The following is a 16379-nucleotide window of genomic DNA, read 5'->3' on the forward strand; positions in this document are numbered from 1 at the left end:
TCATCATTCTGTCTTTGTAAAGCAAGAAGAGAACTAGAACGGGCACTCGGTAGAGCGCATACCTTCACATATCACAAGATTGGGCATTGAATTATGAACATGTTGGCATTAGTTGCATGCCAATTGGATACAAATTGACCGTGCTATGGTAAAAATAAGATGTTGACCTTTTCATGACCTTGACCTTGACCTTTTACCCGATCGATCCCAAAATCTAAGCAAATGGTCCCCGGATAATAACCAATCATCCCACCAGATTTCATGCGATTCGGTTTAATACTTTTTGACTTATGCGAATAACACGCACGCATACAAATACACGTCGATCAAAACATTACCTTCCGCATTTTCAATGCGAAGGTAATAACAAAATGTCGAGTTACAGGGGCGGACCGGCGAGAACATGCGACACAGAACGGGAAACTGGAAGAACATTTATATCCCGTACATGTGTTTAAGTCTGAGTGAGCTGGTGTGTATCTCGTCTGTTTGCTGGGAACGTGTGTGTGTGTGTGTGTGTGTGTGTGTAGGTGTGTGTGTGTAACTTGTAACTTCCTCTCTGACCGTGTCTAATAAGAAGATTGATTTTTCCATTTGTACCTCAACCATGTAATCACTATTACACATATACACGACACTTGTTCCCTTTTAAGCCGTTGATGCCGTGTTTTATGTTCTATTTATTCTTATTTATTTTTTAAATGTCCTTTCTTAATGTTTACCTTTGCATTGAAAATGCGGAAGGTTATGTTTTGATCGCCGTGTATTTATTTATTTATTTGTATGCTTGTTCCTCGCATAACACAAAACGTTTTAAACCGAATCGCATGAAATTTGGTGGGATGATTGGTTATTATCCGGGGACCATTTGATTAGATTTTGGGATCGATCGGGTCAAAGGTCAAGGTCATGAAAGGGTCACAATCTTATTTTTACCAATTGGCATGCAACTAATGCCCGTTCTTGTTTAAACATGTTTTTACCTGTTGCTGCTGTACTGACTGATGAGTCGCCAACTTCATTTCGTTGTATGATTTTACAATGACAATAAACATCCTTACTGTACCGTAATATGTTAATTAACAAGAAATCCAGAGGGATCCAAGGAATGTGTGGAATAAAACATGAATCACTTTTTTTTTTTTAACCCATTGGGGAAATATTTACACGTCACAAAACGTATCACTTAACTAGATTCGTGGAAAAATGGATCTCGGATATTAAAACGGATTAATTGGCCGATCGCAACGAAATAAGAAACCGACGCGCGCCTGAGACACACGCCGACTAAACGCCGTTTACGTCCAGGTGTGTGCCGGTCACCTGATCCTGCGGGTCGATCATGAGAGGCCAGCGCCGGCCCTCGGTCACCAGGATGCCGTTCTCCGTGGACACGGCGTCGCGGGGCAGACCCTCCGTGTTCCACTGGCGGATCACGAACGCATCTCCCAGAATGTTGATGAGGCTGAAGCTGGCGCTGATGGGGATGTTCAGCTTCTGGCACTGTATTATCCACTGGTCAATTAACTGGGGGAGAGGAGGGCACACACACACACACACACACACACACACACACACACACACACACACACACACACACACACACACACACACACACACACACACACACACACACACACACACACACACACACACACACACACACACACACACACACACACACACACACACACACACACACAGATATGCATGAGTGCATTCATTTTGTCTTTGTTTTTATTTTTTATTATTATTTAATAGATGGTTTGGTTTGAGGTGTTTTTTGTATTATCTTTTGTATTTTTTTTCTCCTTTCTTTTTGTTTTTGTTCCATTTTTTTATTTAAAGTAAGCATCAATTCGACATTTATGTCTTTCAGAAAATTGACATTACATGTGCAGATTTTCAGATGATTCTCATTTTAGTTAAATTTATTTTTTGATTTAAATGTTTAATTTATTCAACCAGGAAATGCCTCATTGAGATTATAAATCTCCTTTAAATATATATTTATAGGAAAAAAAAGTGTAAAGAATAACATCAATAACAAAAATAAATAAAAACAAAACAATGTATAAACTAGGGAGTGATCTATTCTCTATCGTAAATTCATTAATTTAAGAAAATACAATCAGGTCTATGAGGTGTTACGTATGTAACCCAGTTTTCCCAATATGTCAGAAACTGTTCCAATTTGTAGTAAATTTGTGACAGATGCCGTCGTCTTTATAACATCCACCCATGTGTGTAGAGTAGGACTTTCTTGTGATGACCATTTCCTGTTTTACTTCCCTTTTCTTAACTGATTTTATCACTAGACTTCTGAGTTTTAATAATATAAAAACGGATTCAGTTCAGCGTCATGAACAGAGGAGGGAAATACGCCTCGAAGCAGAAGTCCAATATTCAGAAACAATTGGGCCTAGTTCTTTTGAAGGTGCACTCTCCTACAAACTGTCCATTCTGCATACCAGAGTAATGATGACTCTGTACCTACCAGCTGTCTGTAGTGGGAAGTAAACGCTCCGTAGTACGCCACGCACGCGGCCGCGATGAAGACGTTCCCCACGACGTTCACGATCTCTTGCTCGAACAGCGTGACGCTTTCCTCCCAGCGCACCTGCTCGTCACCGAGAGCGGACGTGAGCTTCCCCGCCCGGGTCAGCCGAGCCTGCGTCAGAGCCATGGTGTTCACTTTGGGGGGGAGAAAAGGGGGAATAAAAGAGAGAGAGAGGAAAGGAATAGTAGCAAGGTAAATGCTATGTCCAGGGTTCATGCACATGTTGACCAATGGGTCTCCAGGACTTTTCGATGACTTCAAACCACATTTCCATGACATAATTTATTTATTTTTTATCTCGGTGTATACATGAAAAAGTGAGAAAATGTCATATTTAAACTAACTATGATAATTCCAAAGAATACAGTATAACTTTAAATGACTCAAATGAATGAGAGACAATAGTTTGATTAAAAAAAGTATTTTCAGTCAAGGTGCGTTCACTTGCAGCGCGAACAATTTGCGAGTATGAAAGAGCGTATGTATACCGGCTTATATTATGAGCGTCCTTCTTTTAATTATTTAAAACTCAGCATGAATGAACACATGAATATAACACATATCCATGACTTTTCCAAAACTTTGGGGATTTTACTTTTTTCACGGACTTTTTCAGGCCTGGAAATATCCATTTTAAATTTCCAGGACTTTTCCAGGTTTTCCATTACCGTATGAACGCTGTATTTCTTTCAATTCAAATGGGTAATAAAACTGCCTTAGAAAACTGAGAGATATTTAAATTTGAGCATTTCCTTTCTGGTAGAATTTCCCCCATCCTCTAGATATTTTTAACATATTAATCCAATTCCAATAATTCAAAATATACAGTTGTCGGGCAGTTTACAACTCGGGGAGCATTTTTTAGTAGTAACATATACTGAGCACCCCCCCCCCCCTCCCTTACCCAAATCCTCCTTCTCCTTAATGCTGCTGTCAAACTGCTCCTGCAGGACATTGATCTGGCTCTCCACCTCCTGAAGCTGTTGTTGCTTCTCCCTCAGGGTTGCCATGGTCACATCCAGCTCCCCCTGCATTGGTTGGAATAGAGGGGAAAAAATAATTGATTATTTAGATAAAATGAAATACATTTTTTTTAAAATTCTTATTATTTGGTCCAATATAGGCAGGAACATCCTCTGTGAGATTGTAGGAGAATATAGAATGGGTTGTTTAGTGGAAGAATGCTCTGATTGCAAAAGGCCACATGGACATATAAAGCACACTCCGTAAAATTGTCATATGATTGCCACCTGTGTGCGTATTGGTACCGACCTGCGCCTGAGACAACTTTTCCCTCTTGGGGCCGACTTCTTTGAGGACTCTGGAGTACCGATCCATGGCTCTGACCCACATGCACATGGATGTGCAGGCTCTGGACACCTTCTCCACCTTGACAGCAGCAGCACAATCACGAATCTCAGCGAGTCGCAGGTATCGAAGCGTCCCGTGTTATTGTCGAGTCTTTGTTCTTGGAATCCAAACAGACCTTCTCGGGGATGAAATCGGGGTTGTTGATGTATTTTTGCAACTTCTGGAGGATCTGAGTCTTGATGTTGTCCTTGTCGTAATCCGTCAGGCGCCGGAGGAAATTGGAATCGCCGAGCAGCTGCCTGGCACCTTGCCAGTCCGGTCTGTGAGAAATCAGACAATGCATAATAACAATTCACATGTGTGCGTTTCATATGTGTGTACATGTGTAATTTACCTGGTGACGAAATACATTTGTTAGAAATGACCCAACCTGGAACTGTCATTGTTCAGTATATAAGAATGAAACACTGATTTAAAACTAGAACGGGCACTCGGTAGAGCGCATACCTTCGCATATCACAAGATTGGGCATTGAATTATGAACATTTTGGCATTAGTTGCATGCCAATTGGATACAAATTGACCGCGCTATGGTAAAAAGAAGATTTTGACCTTTTCGTGACCTTGACCTTGACCTTTGACCCGATCGATCCTAAAATCTAACCAAATGGTCCCCGGATAATAACCAATCATCCCACCAAATGTCATGCGATTCGGTTTAATACTTTTTGAGTTATGAGAGTAACACGCATACAAATAAATAAATAAATAAATACACGGCGATCAAAACATAACCTTCCGCATTTTCAATGCGAAGGTAATTATCAAAAGCACATTTTAATGTCAACGATACTGTAACTAAAATGTGTGAATTCCACTTTGACATATACACACTGTGGTTATAAATCACATTTAACAGAAATAACAGAGGAGTGTGTGTTCTCTCATCGCACATATTACACAATCATAATCACGTAACTTGTCATAGTAATAAATCAGTGAGAGTTAGATGAGATATTCAGAAGGCTCAATGCAGCAATTTTGCAGATTACTAACTGATGACGTGAGGATTGACACAGGGATGGTGTTACAGTCATTAGATAACGACTATAGAATATGTGGCATTACACATTTGACAGAGTGACTGCAAATCAACCTGAGAATAATTTTGCTTATGGAGACGACGATCGACACGATGGCCGTAAAAATTACGCCGAAGTTATCGCACGTTGCCAAGTTGACGAAGGCGGCTGGAGGATGGCGATGTGATGATAATGATGGATCATCGAGCTCCATCTACGGGATGAGATCAATCTTTTTGGGACACAGTGGGTTGATTCATCTTTCTTTCTCACCCTGGCTCGGCATGGGAGTTGCTGGTTTACTAATACCAGTAAGGCGCAGTGAAAATACCATTTAATTTAGCATACGCTAAAACTGATATTGTTTTTTCGGTGGGTCTTTCTTGATGGTGTCTAAAATATACGGACGCATCAATCATCGCACTACATTTCTTTATTACCTTCGCATTGAAAATGCGGAAGGTTATGTTTTGATCGCCGTGTATTTATTCATTTATTTGTATGCGTGTTACTCGCATAACTAAAAAAGTATTAAACCGAATCGCATGAAATTTGGTGGGATGATTGGGTATTATCCGGGAACCCTTTGATTAGATTTTGGGATCGATCGGGTCAAAGGTCAAGGTCATGAAAAGGTCAACATCTTCTTTTTACCATAGCGCGGTCAATTTTTATCCAATTGGCATGCAACTAATGCCAAAATGTTCATAATTCAATGCCCAATCTTGTGATATGTGAAGGTATGCGCTCTACCGAGTGCCCGTTCTAGTTTTGTGTCTTTTTTGTTACTGTAGTAAAAAACTGACTGTAGATTTTAAGTATTTCACACACGGAATTTAATAAAATATTCCCTTTAATGTCTGATCTGTTATATATATATATATATATATATTTGTATTCCTCTGTATATTTATTATTGTATTTTATCTTTTATTAATGCCCTAATGTGCACCCGCTGCTGTGATCCTGCAATTTCCCCACTGTGGGACTAATAAAGGAATATCTAATCTAATCTAATCTAATCCATGCTCTTATCACTTTAAAATGAACCAGCCTGATTAAATGGCACTCTTTATTTCTTAAATTGAATATTAGGATCTGACATAATTAGTGAGAAGTGACAGTTAGTGATAATGGAACGGAATGTCAGAGATACCGACTTATTAAAACATACTTTAGGAATAAAAAAAAAAAGCCCCACTGACTTGCAGCTGAGCAGGATGCAGACGGCCTCCATGACGGTCATGACGAGGTCCGGAGGTTTGGTGAACACCTTGATCTCAGAGATGTCCGCCTTGTCCAGGGAGCTGAGGGCCTCGTTGGCCACGTTCAGGGCCGGCAGAGCTTCATCCAGGTCCCTCTGGGCGTCGTCGGCTATGGCCTGGGTGTCGTCCGCTTTCACCTTGGCCAGAGTCTCATCCTCTGACACCACTATACGCACCTATGGGGCGGATCCAGCAATGAGGAAAAGGGTCACGCGCTTAGGAGACGACGCACACACACACACACTGTTTTTGACGGTCCGTGTTCGTCCTAGACGGACCTCGTCGGCGCTCTCTTGGTCCACCGCCAGTTTCTCCATCAGGGCATCCACGTCGATGGATTTCTGTTTCAGCACCGGCTCCAGAGCGGACATCTCCACTTGCATCGTGTCCACCAGCTCGTTGGTCTCCAGCAGTTTGGTCATGCCGTTCTTCACGCGATCCCGGGCCTGCACGTGAACACACACACACCACTCACAGCTTTATCATCGATATTTTACATACGGGATATTATCAACAACAAGAAAAAAACATTTCAGTGCCACAAGAACAAAGAAACTAAACACTGAGGGAAAAATTAACAATTGCTAGTAAGTAGCAAGCTAGAGCAGCGAGCAGGGTTCATTGGCCAACGGACTCCCAGGACTTTTCCAGGACTTTAATCAAAATTTCCATGACAAAATGTTTTTAAAGCTCAGTGCATATATGAAAAAGTGAGAAAATGTCATATTTAAACTAACAATGAGAATTCCAAAGCATACAGTGTATATATAACCTTAAATGACACAAATGAATAAGAGACTAGATTTTGATTAAAATAATAAAACATTTATGTATTTCCAGTTAAATGTGCGAGTATGAGAGCGGCGTATGACCGGCTTATATTTTAAGCGTCATTCTTTTAACCCTCCTGTTATCTTTACATTTACTAACATATTTTACCCTCGGGGTCAATTTGACCCCAGCAATTAAAACCTCCAGAAAATTATTAGAATTAAATATTGTTTCCAAGTTTAAGTGTGAGGTACTTTATGTTTGTTGGTTGACTACCTAAATAGCCCTTTAAATATATAAACAAGTTTATATTTATTATATGTTTGACAGTGAAAAACAGCCTGGGGTCAAATTGACCCCAAGGAACACCGACATTAAACATTGAATGGGGTCAAATTGACCCTAAAGGTAACAGGAGGGTTAAAAGCATATTAATTATTTAAAACTCAGCGTGAATGCACATACAGTATGAATATAACAAATTTCCAGGACTTTTCCAAAACTTTGGGGATTTTTCTTTTCTTTTCAGGACTTCTCCAGGTCTGGAAACAACCCTTTTAAAATTCCAGGACTTTTCCAGGTTTTCCATGACCGTACGAGCCCTGAACTCGCTGTTTGCTCTTCAAAGTCAGGGAAAGATGATGTCACAACTTGTATTGATAATCGCTCGTGCCCCGTGTTGGTCGGACTTACGATAACCAGCTGCTGTCTCTTCTCCTCCAGCATGGACAGGTACAGGTTGATGAGCTCCAGGTAGGAGGTGGGCGTGGTGTAGTATCGGCGTCTCAGCTCCGAGTAGAAGCGCTCCGCCATGTCCGTGACGCTGACGTGGATCTCCACGCATATGGCGGAGAAGCTCTGCTTCAGCTCCTCGCTGCCAAAATCCACGTTCTGGAAGAAAGCCTGCGAGACGGAGAGCAGGGCCTCGCGAGGCCACTGGGCACCGAAAGGAAGCGTTCAGAAAAGAGGAGATCGTTCAGATGAGGACTGCAGCCAGAACTACAGGTATAACACTTTATATGTGAGCTTTTTGTTTACTGGCACTGTGATTCAACACAACAGCAAAAAATGTAAGTCATAGAAAAATTCCCAGAATGCAATAATAAAAGACATTCAATGAAGATGAGTGGAGAACATGAATTAAACGATATGTATAGGAAAGGCATATATATTAAGAAAGAAAGTAAGAAATTGACACTTTTATTCATCCCTGTGGGAAAATTCTTCTCTGCATTTGACCCGTCCTTAGTTATTAAGCAGGGTGAGGGTTCAGTGCCTTGCTCAAGGACACTTTGACATGCAACGAATGGGGAGAGCGGGGATCAAAACCAGCAACCTTGTGGTTATGGGAAGACCGCTCCCCCCCCCCCCCCATGAGCTCCAGCCAACCCTAACATTTTATTATTATTTTTTATTTTATTTTTCACATTAATGTCTTTTACCTTTCTTTAGTTATTTCATTTTGTATTGAATGCTTATCATTTGGTTGTATTTAGTGTGATTGTTTGGTCCTTCCCTCCCTCCTCATTGGGTCCTACTCGTGGATGGTAGATTTATAAGTATAAACATGTGGGAGGGGATGGGTGGGAATGTTGGGTGGGTGTGTATGTGGATATGGATGGATTTGGATGTGTGTTGATTTTATTTTGTTGTAGATATACAAATTTGTTTTTATTTTTTTCATTTTATTTTTTTCTCGATGTCAAGGACTAATCTGTTTGTGGGAAATGCAAAATAAAAAGTTATATATATATATATACATATAAAAAAAAAAGAAGAGATGATCCCTTTAACCTTGTGTCTACCAGTTAGACTAATTGGATTCATATTGTATGGCTTTCTATGGATAATAATGACCTCATCATATTTAATGACCTCATCATATTTAATCTCAACACCTACCTGCACAAACCAGTCGATGGTGCAGCAGTTCACCAGTGAGGGAAACATGCGGCATCGGGACCTGAAGGCATCGCCCACGGGACTCATGCACAGCACGATGTGCAGCTTCTCCCGTACGCGGGAGATGAAATACTGGAACACCTGAAGGCAACACGGACACGCAGAGTCCATCATGTCCGCAGCGTTTGGTGTCGTCGGACAGAACAGACACGTTAGAGGCCGGTGTCTTCTTACAGCTCCCTCAGGGGCGCTGACTCAGTGCTCTGGCCCAGACTAAATGAAATTATCTTTATTGGTTTTTTTTAAATGCGGATGCTCTCTTTATTTTATCTGAACATCTTCGACATTAGATGGGTATACCTGATATTGTTTTAGATCAGTTCATTCATATCTATCTGAAAGAAGCCTTTGTGTTATTGTGCAGGGGAAAAAACAATGGCAAGAGAAAAAAGGAAAATGGGATTTCTAGAACGAGATAAATGGTCGTAAGCAGCGAGATTCTGAGGGATGCATTTTCTACCGAGGTCTTCTATGCAGAGCCATTACAATATTATTATTTATTATTTCAAATAACAGTCTATCACAGACCCTATTGCTTTCCCAGGTTTGTAGGTGTTCTGTGTCTGGATGATGTGTCCCTGTGTGTCCCTGTGTGTCCCTGTGTGTACCTCGTCCCGGTTCTCCTCACTGATTCCCACTTCTTTGGCTTTCGGGCGCGTGGCCACGAGAACTTGTTCCAGCTCATCTTTCTCAAAGAGGTTGGGCACTTCTCCAGAGTTCAGCATGTTGTTGATGTCCTCCAGAAAGCCTTCCACCACGATCTACCACAGGAAACACAAGAGTACACAACATACTTCTGCATGTGCAAAAAACAAATCTGCAGGGATTCACACAGCGGCGGCTAGTGGATTTTTTTGTTTGTTGGTAAAGCCATCCAATCAATATCAGTAAACATTCCAGTATGATGCAATGCAGTCAATTATCAAACACGCATTTCTACTCTATAGTTAAATATTTAACATTTATTCCAACACTGACATAATAAGGACATCTTATTCATAAAAATCAGAATATTAATATATATATATAATATTCAGTATAATAAGACATGTAAATACCATGTAATATAAATATTGTATATAATATGAATCACAATCACAAACTTTGTATATTTGTATACACAAGGAATGTGTCATGGCGGGTGGTGCAACAATAGACAATGCGATTAACAATAATAAACAATAAACACAGTGCGATAATTACAAATATAAATATAAGTATGAGGTAAAGTGCACGGACGGGCAAGTTTCAGAAATTTAACAAGTGTAAGTGTATTTAAGGTGACGAGTTATGTGTATTTAAGTGTCTTTAAATGAATAATTAAGGGATGTGCAGGGGGGTGACCGGAAGGAAATGTTTTTATATACATATAAAACATATAATAGACCATGTTTATATATTAATATTCCCCTATGAACCTTGTTAGGGTTAAAGTGTGCCTGTTTGTATCCACCTCCTCAGTGTGTAGAGAGAAAATGCACGAAAAACAAATATTTTGTGCAGATATCCTATTTTACAAATATTGCTGGGTATATTCCATATGGACAAAAAACTAATATTGACAATTTGTATAATTTATAAATATATATATATATTATTTTTTCTGGCTCAGGGTGGGTGGGGCCAGGCCCCGAGGCGCTCTATGGGCTAGCCGCCACTGGATTAAAATCTTTATTATTTTCCCCATCATGGAAGTCATACGGCCATCATACCTGAGTATCCGTGAAGAGGAACACCATGTCCTTGCCCTCCACGCCCGCCATCTTGTAGAGCCTCCTCAGGTCCTCGTGGAAGCTGTCGTAGTTGTATCCTCGGCTCAGTTCGATCTCGAAGCAGCAGTAGCCGCACATGTGGGCCGCCAAGCGAGTGAGCGACTGCTTGCCGGTACCGCCCACCCCGACCAGCAGGGCGTTGCCTCGCTCCTGGCGAATCATACGGGAAATCCTAGGAGATCAGAAGAAGTCGTCGTTTGTCGACAAAAAGTGGGAATGTTGTGTTCTGTGTATTGTAAAGATATTTACAGGTGACAGGATGAAACGAACCGCCAGGTTAATAAACATTATGACATTTCAAGTTTGAAGATTTGGGAAAATGGAAGTACACTCAAAAGAACTCTATTCAGGGTTCACACACATGGTGACCAATGGGTGTCCAGGACTTTAAACCAAATTTGCATGACCAAACATTTTGTGAAATGTCAATGTTTACATGAAAAAGTGGGAAAATGTCGTATTTAAACTAATAATGAGAATTCCAAAGCATACAGTATATAACCTTAAATGACTCAAATGAATGAGAGACAATAGTTTGATTAAAAGAATAAACATTTATGTCTTTTCAGTTAAGGTGCGTTCACTTGCAGCGCGAAATAAGTGCGAGTATGAAAGAGCGTACGGCGGCTTATATTTAGAGCGTCTTACTTTTAAAAGAATATGAATTATTCAAACTCGGCGTAAATGAGCATCTGATATAACACATTTTCGTGACTTTCCCAAACTTTTGTAGTCTTATTTTTTTTCTCAAAGATTTTTCCCGGCCTGGAAATAACTATTTTAAGATTCCAGGACTTTTCCAGGTGTTCCATGACCGTATGAACCATGTAGTTAACCTGTAAAGAACAGATGTGTGTGGAGTGATATACAGTGACACTAAACTACTGATCAGCAGCTTCTTGTCTTTCTTCGAGTGTAACTTCTCACTGTTTCTCCCACCTACAGCTAAAATACCGTAACCACATACTAAAAAGCCGCGTTGCAAAAATCTGTGAATCCAGTGGTGCGAGTCAACACATAAACACACCTGGAAACATGCTCGACGGCATCCTGGAAGAACACCAGCTTGGTCTCCTTGGAGAAGGCCATGTTGTAATCGTCCAGGTAGTCCTGGAGAATGGCCTGAATATTGTCCATGTCCGTCAGATCCTCGTACAGACGCTCCTCTTTGTCTGCACCCATCTACACGGATCGACAGACGGAGAACAATGGGAATACAGATACAGGTCGATAGGTGTTTTAGGAGTAAATCAATTATAAATGTATACGGCTTCTTTTTTTTTAATAGAAGAGAGAAGCTGACCTTGATGAAGTCCCCAAATATGATGGGCTGAGTCACAAAGTACGAGGGCTCCAAGGTGATGCTAAAATATTTGCCTGGCAGAAAGGAAGAGAGGGTCAACGGAGGGGCGTCACAAACGATGCATTATGAGTGAAACACGGGGAGAGTGACACGCAGTGGTCCAGCATGCGCACAATTACTTTGAATGGTTTTTATTACTTATTATTAATGATTTTATTTCTTACTTTTCATCTTTTTTATTACTTACTTTCAATAGTATATATTACTTACTTTTAATGTTTTTTATTACTTATTTGTAATGTTTTTTATGACTTACTTTTAATGTTTTTTAATGACTTACTTTTAAAGTTTTTATTTATTTACTTACTTTTAATGTGCTGTACTGGAGCTACTCATTGTGTGTATTTTGTGTTCTTCTTACCACACATACTGTTGTAGTGCGTCTTATCCTGGACTGTTTGTTATTGTTTATGTTTATTATTGTTTTATGTTTATTATTTGTTATTTTTTTAATGTTTATTATGGTCTGTCATTATGGTCTACAGATGCTAATTATCTGAAGCTACAATCTGGTACAGGGCATCAAAAGGTGACATTTATGTTTTAACTAGAAGAAGAAGAAGAAGAAGAAGAAGAAGAAGAAGAAGAAGAAGAAGAGACTTCTTACTGGCCATCTCCGTGACGATGGTGTTGAAGTAGCTCTTGTCCTGGTTGTTGATCAGCCGGTCGTGGAACACTCGCTGACACTCGTGGCAGAAGAGACGGAAGATCTGGTTCTTGTCTCTGACTTGACTCGACTCACACTGCAGGATACCTGGACGTCGAGAGAGAGAGCGGTCAACGAGAAGACGTTATTGATAGTTGTTCTATTTCTCTGAGACTAAGAAATGACAAATACAGAGCAAGATGGACTAAATGGACCAAATGTATGTCAGAATAAGAACATTGGCAGGTGATTGGCCCTCCCTAACCTCACAAGTTGCTGGAGTTTGAAGGCTCTGAGGCTCATTATGTCATCGATAGACAAGCACTATTCTCAACTAAGATGTAACTCTATAGATATATATCTTTGGTCCAAGTATAAGAAACCCTGTGACTAGAACTCTTTGAATATATTTTTTATATCTGATGGTTGACACGATGGACTGACAAACAGTGTTGCACGGTTGATTTGATCTTTGTTGTGTTTTTCTTATTATCTTTGACTTATTTACTTGCTTAACCCTTGTGTTGCCTTAGGGTCATTTTGACCGGAATCAATATTACACCCTCCCCCCGCCTTAGGATTAATTTGACCCCATTCAATGTTTAATGTCGGTGTTCTTTCGGTAGTCAACAAACAAACATAAAGTGCCTCACACTTAAACTTGGAAAACAATATTAATTCTAATAATTTTCTGGAGGTTTTAATTGCTGGCGTCAAATTGAACCCAAAGGGTAAAATATGTTAGTAAATATAAAGGTAACAGGAGGGTGAAACATTGAATCGGGTCAAAATGACCCAAAGGCGGGGGGAGGGTGTAATATTGATTCGGGTCAAAATGACCCTAAGGCAACACAAGGGTTAAACATTTACTTTATATAATGTTGTTCCTTATGGCCAGACTTGGCCAGATTCATGCTTAATTTATTTGTATCCTTCCTTACTTTCAAAGGATTTATTTATTGTCAAACTGTAAAAATACCGAGATAGAATACTAAGTATAAAGAATTTTAATTAAAAAAATGTAAAAAAGGAATTGATAATTGTTCTGTTTCATTTATCTTCAATGCACAGGAGCAAAAAGTCCAGGGTCTTAGTGGAGAACACAGGCAATAACCGTATTGCCCTATGAGGTTGGAGATATACTTACTTCTTAATCCCGCCTTCATGCAGACAACTAAATGTGTTGTAAATGTAACTGTACACATATTTGTTGTTTATGTCCAATACATTTTAATGGAGGAGTCTACAACACATCTGTAACACCCTGTTGTTTCTCCTGTGTTCCGTGTCTCCTGTGTTTCGTGTCTCCTATGTCTCCTCTGTGTCTTCTGTCTTAATTGTTTAATTCCCTGCACCTGCCCTCAGCCACTCTTGTCTCGTTACTGTCTGATGTCGTACACCTGTGTTTCCCCCCCTATATATTGTGTCAGTCTTTCCCTTGTCTGCTGTCGGATTGTCGTCTCTAGTTCCGTGTCTTTTTCCCCCGTCGTCCTGTCTGTCGTATCTGATCCTGCCTGCCTTCCCTGACCGACGATCCTCTGCCTGCCCCTTTTGGACCTTGTTTTTTGTTGTAAACTGTTTTGCCTCATTAAAGAGTGCTTTTTTTGTTATTTATATTGCGTCCAGCCTGTCTCTCTGCGCCTGAGCCTCACCCCGTCACAAGAACCTGACAACAGCAGAGACCTCAGACCGTAAAGAAGAAAGAAACGATTGTTGACGAGCATAAATATCGCTGTGCAGATGCGGATAATATTTGCTCGTCTTCTCGCTCGTCTTCTTGAAGTGCCCACTGACCCTGTCACATCCCCATACTGCCACACCACGATACCATTCGTGTTTGGAGCCCAAAACTAACGCAGGATCTCTCAAACACGTCCTTAAAAGCAAGTATATCTCTGAGTACGGTACATTTCTTTACTTACTATAACTCGAAAAAAATAAAACATGGAGAACTGTGAGTTTGAGCACACGAGCAATGCTGAACAAGTTGTGTACAGAAAGCACTTCAGCTCATCTGTGTGCCGTAATGATGCCTTCTGGGTAAAGAGAGAGAGGGATGGAGCAAAGAAGGCAGAGGGGCTGATGGTGCAGACGATTTGGGATCATGAGGCTGAGCCGGAGCTCATGAACGGTGCTAATGTGGCTTGGAGAGACAAATCATAGCAGCACCCTCAAGCTGTGGAGGCACAAAGAATTGATGGGGGTTTAACTCTGTGTATCTGTCAGCCTCTCTCGGTAAAGCTCGTGCTGTTGAGGAAAAGAGAGATGTGAGCATAGCTCATATTTAAATACACCTTATGCTTCTTCCTGTGTTTCAGTTCTCTGCATGTTTTGGTTTTTTTGCTCCCATATTTATGTTGCTTTTAAGCACCAAGCTTTTTTTTTAGACCTCTACTCCGAAAATTGCATACCCAAACTAAAAAGGGCGTTATCTCTGCAACCACTAGGGTTATTTTAATAATTTTTACATTTGTCACCTTTTTAAAAAATATATATATTTTGTCCAGATGTGTACATATTAGTCTTTATGTTACTAGGTAAGAGTAAATGAAGATGGTACACAGAAAAAGAAAAAAAATGTCAGGTCTGAATTGAAATAAATGCTCTTCCAGGATGATTATATGTTTGGAACGAGGCAGTTTAAAAGTTTAAAACTCTCACGAATCATATTAAAATATGTGAACATTCTCTCTGCAAAGTTTGACTTTGAAAAAGTGAAGCAGGACAAAGTTAGAGAGCTTTTAGTCCAGAGAAGGTCTCCAAAATGGACATTTTGGCACATTTTTAGAGCCCTGAGTGTCGAATGATCTGGACACGATTTTGTGTGTGTGTGTGCGTCGCACCTTGGACACACTTGGAGAGGTCCCGGAGGTTGAAGACATAGTGGGACTTGGCTGGCGTGGGCAGCAGGTCTACACTCAGGCGGTTGTAAATCTCCACGGCCGCGTCCACAATCTGACCGGCACAGTCCTTCACCGCTTGGGAAAAGTCACCAAGGAAACCACTGAGGATGGACTGAGGGGGAAAGAGGTCATAAGGAAGTAAAAGTGAATAACAGCGGGGAGTCGGGAGAGTTGGACGTGTGAGAGAGTGATAGTGTCAGGATCTGGAGTTTGTGTGTCTCGCTTCCTGTTTTATTTTGAAGTCTCTGGCGTCCTCTGTTCCCCTTCACTTCCTGTCCCTGTGATTGTCTGCCCTCTTCCTGATTGTTTCCACCTGTGTCCAATCAACTGCACCTGTGTATTTAAACCTGTTGGTCTCAGTGTTGTTTGTACCGTTTAGATTGTGTGTTGTCGACCTGTTATTTTGTATAAATTAAGAAAATTTAAAGTTTTCGTGTAACGTTGTCGCCATTTGGGTCCTCTCTCTCTCTCATTGGCTCGTGTCCCTGCAAGGGGGCGTGGCCAAGGGTCATCAGAAGAGTGGAAACACCTGAGTTAATCGGCAGTCTCTCTCTCTCTCTCAACGATAAGTTAAGTTTTTCAGCATTACATTTTGTTTGTAATTTTAAGCCCTAGCAGAAAGTTTAAAGGGCCAGACATGCCAAAACCACCAGCGACGAAGGGCTTTTTCGCTGACAACCAACGGCCAAATAGTACGACCATTCTCAGCCACCGAGAGAGGAAACAACTCTCCACAACCAGTAA

General features: G+C 40.6%; 1 protein-coding gene across 1 annotated transcript in view; it reads right to left on the minus strand.

Annotated features, from left to right (window-relative positions):
* dnah6 (dynein, axonemal, heavy chain 6) overlaps positions 1-16379 on the minus strand; it is a 70859-nt gene that overhangs the window by 18879 nt on the left and 35601 nt on the right. The window contains exons 45-59 of the mRNA XM_056409604.1: positions 15576-15747; positions 12694-12840; positions 12027-12100; positions 11751-11905; positions 10664-10895; positions 9560-9712; positions 8892-9032; positions 7683-7925; positions 6497-6664; positions 6159-6394; positions 4047-4191; positions 3833-3949; positions 3465-3588; positions 2498-2694; positions 1324-1527 (exon numbers count right to left, since the gene is read on the minus strand). Coding sequence (XP_056265579.1) covers positions 1324-1527; positions 2498-2694; positions 3465-3588; positions 3833-3949; positions 4047-4191; positions 6159-6394; positions 6497-6664; positions 7683-7925; positions 8892-9032; positions 9560-9712; positions 10664-10895; positions 11751-11905; positions 12027-12100; positions 12694-12840; positions 15576-15747 — 2508 coding nt within the window. The remainder of the gene's footprint in view (positions 1-1323; positions 1528-2497; positions 2695-3464; positions 3589-3832; positions 3950-4046; positions 4192-6158; positions 6395-6496; positions 6665-7682; positions 7926-8891; positions 9033-9559; positions 9713-10663; positions 10896-11750; positions 11906-12026; positions 12101-12693; positions 12841-15575; positions 15748-16379) is intronic.

The sequence above is a fragment of the Pseudoliparis swirei genome, chromosome 24, assembly GCF_029220125.1.
Source record: "Pseudoliparis swirei isolate HS2019 ecotype Mariana Trench chromosome 24, NWPU_hadal_v1, whole genome shotgun sequence".
NCBI classification, from domain to species: Eukaryota; Metazoa; Chordata; class Actinopteri; order Perciformes; family Liparidae; genus Pseudoliparis; species Pseudoliparis swirei.